The sequence below is a fragment of the Morus notabilis genome, unplaced genomic scaffold (assembly GCF_000414095.1).
Source record: "Morus notabilis unplaced genomic scaffold, ASM41409v2 Scaffold1728, whole genome shotgun sequence".
Taxonomy (NCBI): Eukaryota; Viridiplantae; Streptophyta; class Magnoliopsida; order Rosales; family Moraceae; genus Morus; species Morus notabilis.
Genome location: NW_010367757.1, coordinates 30,317 through 40,201, shown reverse-complemented (window position 1 = coordinate 40,201; position 9,885 = coordinate 30,317). Strand labels below are relative to the sequence as shown.

At 30.8% G+C, this 9,885-nt stretch overlaps 1 protein-coding gene across 1 annotated transcript in view; it reads right to left on the bottom strand.

Moving 5' to 3' along the window:
- Positions 1-4,401: 4,401 nt before the first annotated feature.
- Positions 4,402-9,885, bottom strand: part of LOC21387192 (probable beta-D-xylosidase 5) — a 13,448-nt gene continuing 7,964 nt past the window's right edge. The window contains exon 7 of the mRNA XM_010113374.2: positions 4,402-5,139. Coding sequence (XP_010111676.2) covers positions 4,817-5,139 — 323 coding nt within the window. The 3' untranslated portion in view covers positions 4,402-4,816. The remainder of the gene's footprint in view (positions 5,140-9,885) is intronic.

The window sequence follows — 9,885 nt, the reverse complement described above, 5'->3', positions numbered from 1 at the left end:
AAAAATATATTTATGGAATACAATTATAACAAAAATTAGATCTAATAATGAAATAATTCTAGCTATCGCATCTTCAGGAATAGCATCACTATTATTGCCCAAAGGAAGAACTGCACATTCTAGATTTCGAATACCACTATCAATAGATAAATTTTCAACATGTCATATAAAATAAGGAACTCAATTAGCGCATTTAATTGAAAAAACATCATTAATTTTATGGGATGAATCACCCATGACTAATAAATATTGTTTTAAAGCATTAGATAAAACACTCCAGGATTTACGAAACAATTTTTACCAACCATTTAGTGGAATGACAGTTATTCTAGGAGGTGATTTTCGACAAATCCTACTTGTTTTACCTACAGGGACAAAAGAACACATAATAGATGCATGCATAAATAATTCTTATTTATGGCCACACTTTCAGGTTTTAACATTAACAGAAAATATGCGATTAAAACATTTTAATACAACATTAGAAGAAAAAAAGGAGATTGAAAAATTTTCAAAATGGACATTGGACATTAGAAATGGTACTGCTGAAGGAATAAAAGATTTAGAAAATGAAGATATTACATAGATAAAAATACCAAAAAAAATACTTTGTTGATTTTGACCTATATCCAATTGACAAAATGACAACATTAATATACGATAATTTCAACAATAATTTTAATAACATTGAGTACCTAAAACAGCGCGCAATTGTAACACCGAAAAATAAAACTGCTGACAATATAAATAATTATATATTATCCTTAGTGCCTAATGAGGTAAAAACTTATTATAGTTATGATACAATACTGCCTTCATCAGAAAACATAGAAGAACTAAATCTCTTATATCCTCAAGAATTTTTACACAATTTAAATTTCAACGGTTTACCACCACATGAATTAAATCTTAAACTCGGAACTCTAATAATGCTTCTAAGAAACCTAAATCAATCTGCTGGACTATGCAATGGAACAAGACTTATCATAACACAATTAACAAATAAAATAATAGAAGGACATATCATTACTTCAAATAATATTTTTAAAAAAGTTTATATTTCAAGAATAGAAATGACTGTACATGAATCTAAATGGCCATTTACTTTAAAAAGACGACAATTCCCTATAAAAATATGTTACGTAATGACAATAAATAAAAGTTAGGGACAATCTTTGAATAAAGTTGGACTATTTTTAGAAAATTAAATATTTAGCCATGGTCAATTATATGTTGCTTTATCCAGAGTAACTACTCCAAAAGGATTATATATATTACTTAATGATTCAAACAACAATTATCCTAATCATGTAAAAAATATTGTCTACAAAGAAATGCTACATAACATCATATAAATAAATACATAAAAAATATATACTATCTTATATTCTTCATAACATTAAAATTTTTTTAGTACAACATTTTTAACAATAAACTCAATAAAAATATTTATCATTATAACAACATCTTATTTACTTTTTTTAGGATTAACAGAAAATGACAACACCTATTCGTGCACTAAAACTAAATGAAGTGTATGAAACAATACAAGCATGAGAATGCAGAATATGGACAAACAACGATTTTGTCACAGGCCGCCTGATAAGCCTTGACTGTATTCTGGTTGATGAAGAGGTGCTAAAATTTTAAAATATTATATTACATATTATTTTATATAACATTTGTTAATATTGAATAAATTTCTATTCTTATTATTTATTTACAACATGAAGCAATACAGGGAACAATTCGAGCACGTGATTCGGACTATATTTCCTAAAAAATTGAACAAGGCAATATATACAATATTAGTAACTTCTATGTTACTGAAAATAAACCAACATACAAAGTCGTTCCACACAGTGCTATGATCCAATTTGCATGAGCAACATCCTTTACTCCAATTATGGAAGACGCACCACACATCCCATTTCACAAATTCTACTTCATAGAATTCGACCAGCTATATCAAATAATAAATAATACTGAGATATTAACAGGTAATATATCTTACTTAACTTATTTTATTATTATTATAAATATTTCTTGAATATTTATTTACAAAATTTCCCTGTTTATATATAATATTAGATGTTATTGGAGTATTAACAAGTGTCCAAGCACTCGAACATACACATGTCAGCACCAGACCAACAACACGGCGATCCATAACGATACAAAACATCAGGTACAATAATTTTATGCTTTTTTCCCTCACATTTACTATTCATTACAACCATTTAAAGTGAATACAATATTTTTCCACTTTTATGATTCAATTTTATTATTCATTTTTATGAAACATTTTTTCTACAAAAATGAACAACTATAAGTAAGTCTATGGGGACATAAAGCCGGTCAATTTGATGAGAATGTACTTAAAACACTAAAGGCACCAGTTGTGGCAGTTTTCTCAGCAATGTTGACGAAGCAGTATCTAGGTATTTTTAACATTACTTTGTTATAACATTTATATATATATATATAGCATACATTTATTATTTACTCTATTATATTTCAAGGTAACTCATATGTTTCGAGTACATCAGTAACAATCTTCTATATTGACCCAGACATCCCAGAAACAACAACGTTAAAGACAAGGTAAACACACATATATATAAAATATATTCTAATAAATTTATCATATTAGATAATCATACATTTTATTTATATTTTTCTTAACTTATTCGTATTTTTATACATACAGATTTTCCCATCAAAATCAACAAATTGAATTCCTACCACCGCCAAAAACACCTATCCAAACAATTGAAGAACAAATATCAGCAAACATAAGAACAATAAACGAACTCAAAACATTGGATACACAAAATAATCTGGTTAGAACTATTAACTTTCTTATTATTTTTTTACTACACTTAGTAAACAATTTAAAACCACAATATTCTATCTTTTATGCATGGTGAAAAATTCACTGTAAGAGCGACCATAGTAAACTTTTCAACATCTCAAGGATGGTTCTACAATTCTTGCCCCAGATGTTATCGGCAACTAAAACAGGCAAGAATAGGTTGGTGGTGTGATAGTCATGGCCACATAAAGTCAACGCCATCTCCATGGTAATTAAATTTATTACCATACCATTTTTATTTATTATATATCTTTATTTACTTTAACAAGAAATTAATAAAATTAAAATATATATATGTTACAGGTACAGATTAACAATCCAAATTGAAGATCATAATGGAGACATGAAAGTTATTACTTTTGGCAGAATTGCTCAGGCATAATAAAAAACCATGTTCTGCACTAACAATTGACGAAGGCTTTACCGATCCATTTATAATACCACCAGCTATCGATTAGATCCGAGGACAATCAAAAATCTTCCAAGTCTTCTTTCAACAACGAGGCACCCAAATGAGCACATTAATTTCCAAAATATTTGAAGACATCCATGTTCCATCATCACCACCAATATAGTTAACTACAGGAACAAAAGATTCAGAAAGGTAAATAATGTTTTTAAAATTTTTTATCAACTATACATAAATAACATTTATATTATATTAATCACAATTTTAAAAATCTTCTTATCTTTCAGTCCACAAGCAATACCATCATCACAGCTATCAACACCGACCACATTTGATCCACACACTCCAACACCAAAAAAACCTGGCACAAGGTAAACCACATTCAACACAACAAATATTATCAATTTATTTAAAAACATATCTACAAATTATTCCATTTTCTAGCCCTAAATCAAGAACAACAAGACAATCTGCAAAACGCCCAAAAATAAGGTAATATAAATATTTTTATAATATTTATTTCATACTATATAATTTAACCATCTTTATTTCTCTTAACACTTATATTTGCAACCATTTTTCTCATTTTTATACTTACAGCTGAAAGAAATGAAATGCTCAGAAACCACAACAGCGTTGTTTTTTATTCTGTACATTCTGTATATATATAAATATTATAAATAATAATACTATATATGTCTGTATAAATATGTTTGTACAAATTTTATATCTATCATATAATATAATATTGTATAATACATGTATATATATAAATATATTTTAAATACAACTATCATATAATATAATACTATATTCCGCAGCAACGTGCGGATTTCAGGCTCGTTAACCTCTATTTTCAGTGCAGAGCAAGTTATAAGAAAAACAAAACATGTCGTATTTTCAAATTTGTTTGCATGTTTTGAAAACGACATGTCCTTTATCTTCATTAATCTTGGTTTTTAAACTAAGAGAAAAATTTTTCACCTTCAATATGGTCTATACCAAAAAGTACAGTGTGAATAGGAGGAAAACATGTCAATAAAGGCTGTTTCATCTTTCCCTCTTTATTGTCGATAAAGATTAATGAAAATGCGTACAAAATTGGGAAGGCACAATTGTTCCATTTATTTCCTCTAAACGCATAGACAATTGTTCACACATTATTGAACTTCAAATTAGTCAATCCTCAATAACTACATCTAGTTATTTTCTCCTTGGAAAGCCACAATTATCGTCTCTATTTTTGATCATTTTGCAAAATAGCCAACTATATATACACTATTAAATATTTATAATAAAAAAACAACCCAAGGTTTTTTTGTGTGGATAATATAACCCACGGTATTAGTATTGCTAATAAAATCCAAATGTTATTACAAATTGATTACAAGCGGAAATCCATCCACTTTAATGGACCTCCACCTAAACAAACGACACTAATCTCGACAAAAGAATCCAACCAATTTGGAAACACGAAACAAAGCACTACATTATACAATAAACAGAACAGAAGATCGTTGTTTTTTCACCAATCACTTTGAAGCAGTCCTCCTCCGAAGATCGGCGTTGAAATTAGGGTAAGAAGAAGAGTCCCTCCGATTCTCAGACGGCGACGGAAAGCCTCTGTTGACGCTCCGCGATCGCTGCTCGGCGAAGTCCAGCGGCGGCGGCGGCTGGAACTCCGATCGCGTTCGCCGGTGGGACGATCCTTCGGAAAATTTATGGCTGGATCCGCTCAGAAGGCGATGGTAGCTCCTCTGGCTGGTGGAGTTCTCGGAGAAGCTTCTGTAGCTGTTCCTCGGCTTCTCGTTCCTCAGCGCGTGGATAAGGTACGGAATCAAACCTTCCATGGGAACTGAAATTCCTTTCTTTCTTCTTCTTCTTTGCCTGATTCTGATGAATGTGAAATTTTATTGAGCTTTATGTGTTTGTGAAAATGCACGAGAGAAACGTCGCGGAGAAGGTTCGGTATTTATAGCACTTAGGAGTGGTGGGATTTGGTATTGGTTAATGACGATTATGTCCTTTTAGTGGAAAGGGGAATAAGGGAGCAGTGGAGTTTGGTGAGAGGGGTATAAGGGTAATTTTCTTTTTGAGAGTAGGAAAAAAACGAAGTCAAGTTTGACTTTGTAAATGGGTTCCATCTGGGCACATTGTTTTCGGTGTTGACCGTTCTTATTTTAAATGTCTATCCAAAACAGTGGAGGCGGCTTAACGCGTATTAACTCATAACAAAACAAGAACAGGTAAATGCCACTAGCAGAACTGGATTCGAAATCCATTGGCTCAAGGATTCAGTGGGGTTGACTTTTCTTGGGTTAGAAATTATATGAGGATATGTAGAATGATGGTTTACTCTTAAGTTAAGACAAATATCACTTTAACCTCTAACTTTTAAAACTTTTCATAATTGCTCGTGTTCTACTATTGTGCAGCAATAAATCATTTTTTTCCGCTACTTATCCCGTCTGGGGAATTATGTAGCCCACACATATTAGCGGCTTTTGTTTTTTCCGGTTTCTCTGATGTGGTTTGGTTTGATTCTAGCATTAGATTTATTTGCTGTTTTTACAAGTCAGATTTAGCTTCTATTGAATAAAGGAACTTATCAGCTCAAAAAAAAAAAAAGATGGAAAATAATAAGGTTGTTGGATTATTAAGTGGACAAGAAATGCCATTCGACAAAGATTGGAGGGAGAATATCGTATTCTCTGTTCCCTTTTGTTTACTGCACAGCCAAAAGAAACACCATTTCTCACTAATTCCTGATTCCTCTCCCAAATATGAGGAAAAAGTCCATTCTATACTCTCTCAGACGCACATGAATCATGCATGGCACATGAGGAATTCCATCCTAGTTTTAGCGTTCATATATCGGAAGACTAATTTTACGGCACAATCATAGATCAGTCTCGGTTTTGAAACATTTAAAATGTGGGGATCGTTTTTAAGATTACGATTTATGCAGAGGGAAAATTCAGAGCTTAACTTTTTCTTTCTTTCCTTTCACTGAAAAAAAAAAAAAACCTTTGCTGTCTTTTTGTTATTATTTTTATAATTTAGCGTTTTTTTATTGGAAAACGATTCATATTTTTAATTTAACGTTGTGTCATGCAAGGAAAGCATGCTAAACACCACACAGGAAAACGTGTGTTTTTTATGCTATGTGGGGGAGAGGGGGAAAGTGTTTGCCTGTGAAAGCTCAGTAATTCGTTCCTTGCAAAGAAACAACGTAAGAAGACGTCATTCATTATCTAAGCAAAAAGAAAAACGACCTAATGCTTCCTAAACCAAAAAAATGAACAGGAGAATACAGTAAATAGTTGATTTATAAAACTTAATAAATAAATAGTAGATTTTAAAATTATTTAAAGTGAATAATGCTTTACAACGTAAAAAAATCATTTACAACTAGGAAGAATATCTTTTCGTGTAATTTTTTTTTATGACTATTAAAAAGATTTTTTTCACATAAATAATGATTTTTACAATGTAAATTATTTTTTCTAGTCGTACATTTACGCTGTAAATTATTTACTTCAAATAATTTTAAATTATGTTATTTACTTAATTTAGTTTTAAAAATCTGCTATTTACTATAAATTTCTCACGTATGGTTTTCAAACAGTATAATGGGCTTATATTCGATGTCGTTTCTGTTTATACAAGAATATATCATGTCTTTATCTGAAACTACATGCTGTTTATATTCAATGTTATTCTACGCTAGAAAACTATGTGTCGTTTTGGTTGTATTCTGGTTGTCAAGATATGGCCTTCGATAAAAATGTAGAAAAAATTAGAGGAAGTATTTGTATATAATTAATCATTAAAGGTCAAATATACAAATACTAGCTCTATTTATATGCATAAATCCAGCTGGTAATAATCAAACTGAATAAATCATAAATAATCTTAACAGATAATCACAAATTCAAATCACTAAAGTAAATTATAAATTATCCTAAAAGATAAAAATATATTTTAAATTTCTAACTATTCCTATTTTCATATTTTGTTCCTTATTATTGCCCTTCCAAGTGGACCAAAACACCTTGTCTAGGGTATTAAAGTAAATGCAACTGTTACTTGTTAACTTTCATAAAACTCCAATTAAAAAAAAAAAGGAAAGCTATGACTCATTTATGTGTATTTGTTTACGAACGGGAAACTTCTGACATAATTTGTTTCTTGAAAGGAAAGCTAGAGAAGATCATAGATTCCCAATGGTTTTATCTCGTATAATTTTATTATTTATTCTAATTACGGTTATCATCACCTTTTACATAGGTTTATTCAGATAAACTTACATGTTTCATAGGCGGTGTTAAGTTTTTCATATTTATACTCTCTTAATTCCTCCTCTTTTCGCTCTTGGACCTATGTATATGAACTTCAGTAGCATACGCATATAATTAATGCACAATATTGAGGAACTTACACAACTGAGAACAAGCAAAAAAGCGAAGAACAGTTGATCAAGAAACCAGAAACATATTGCAACAGCAACATGAAGAATTGTAAGCACTAATCTACATATTCTTCTGGGATTAGGGTTTTTTCTTTTTCTTTTTCTTTTTCTTTTTCAAAACATGAAATTCGAGTAAAACAATGTACATGTATAATAATGTATATGTCTCTGATAAACACATTTTTTTTCCCCCTGAGAATTATAGTATACACAAGTTTGATAAATTTATTGTATGTATGCATATATTACCAAAGCTCGATCATTGGGACCAAAGAACGAGTTGTTCGCTAATTAAGTTCACTGTATATAGTTAGAGATATGCAAAACATCCTTCAATTGTCTTTTAAGATAATCAAGAATAGGCTTGAATCATTATACATAAATATGCGCGTGTGTGTGTTAAATGACAATACAATGACGTTTGTTTATTTCCATGTTACTCTAATTACTAACAGCAAGCAATAGAAGAAGAGCGGAACTTGATGCAGAAGATGTTGGCTCCAAGCCTTCCCACACGAGAGTGGAATATTATTTAGAGGAATTACTCCAGAAAAAGTATATAATTTTGTCTTCCATTCATGTTTATTTCAATCATTTTTTTAATTTTTTTATATATATATCTCTCAACATTAGCATCTTGATATTGGCATAATCTTTCTAATTTTTGGTGTTTATTTCTTGTTTTATTGAAGGGGCCTCAAGAGGGAGAAAGCACTAGCCTTAATCGTTGACTGCTTAACGTCCAATTTTATGTTGGAACGTGAATTCTTGAAAACGAAGTAAAGGCTTTTCTTTTCTTTGTCCCAACTGCTTGATAATATAATTACAATCTCTTTTTTATTTTAATTTTTCTCTGACACACACACACGCACAAACACATATTTTGCAGTTTTGCTACCTTCCTTTATCGGTGCTTAAATTTATTGAAGAGGGGTTCTGCCAAAGAATTGCATTCAGCATCTCAAGCCATTGGTATGTCAAAACTCTACCTTTTTCTAACCAACCCTATTAGTGCTTTGTCTTTTTTAATAAGTACTTGTAGTAACTCATATGGTTTCTTCATATTTAAAATTTCCAGGCTTATTGGCTATGATAGTTGCTGACGAGGACAATGAACAAGAGATATACATTGAGTTACTTCCCGTACTTTCTGAAGCTCTCAAAACTGGACCTAAGACCTTGAAAGTAATTATAAATTTTCACAGTAGCTAGTGCAAAGATAAAAACTTAATTTAATCTGTAGAAATATATAAATCTTCAGAGTTATTTATTTATTTTCGTGCAGGTGTTGGAGTGCTTGGCTATAGTAACCTTCTTTTGTGCATCTAATTCAGCTGAAACTGAAAGGGCAATGGGAATAATATGGGAGTTTATTCATTCTGACTCTAACGTACGCATATTCCTTTTAATATTACTTCTTTAGCTTCTGTAAATTTGCACAATGTTAAAGGTCGCTAGTTGTTTTTAATCTTCAGGCGAATGCAAGAAAGCGTTCACCAGATGTACTGGTAGCTGCAATATCCGCTTGGTCGTTTCTTGTTTCAAGTTTGGATGGATGGAGATTCAATGCAAAATGTTGGCAAGGGTAAAGTGCAGATGAAATTTCATCACATTATTTCCATAACCCCAAGTTTTGCTTGTTACATAATATAGTATGCTTTAGAACTCTGTAGAAATATATTTGTTTTTTGGTTTGAAAATTAATAACATGTTGGTATTGGAACTGATCGTGCAGGGCGGTTTCTTACCTCTTGCGTCTCTTAGAGGATGACGATCCATCAGTTTATATTGCAGCCGGTCATGGCTTAGCGTTAATATTTGAATCAAGAAACCTTGATAAGTTTTGTTCAAGAGAAAAGAGTTATGGAGAAAGTTCAACGCTTAAGATGTACTCATGCGTAGAAGAGTCAATAAAAGGTGTTGTTTTAGAGAAACTAGAACATCTTGGTCGAAAACAAATAAGTGAGACTGTTGTCGACAAAGTAAAGAAACAATATTTGCATATTTTGGAATACTTTCAGGTACTTTTTGCATTTTTATTTTATTTTTTTTTACATGACTTTGATGTATTCTATGGTTGATTATTTTCATTTGTTAATAGGGTGGTTGTTGCTCAAAAATTGCTGAACC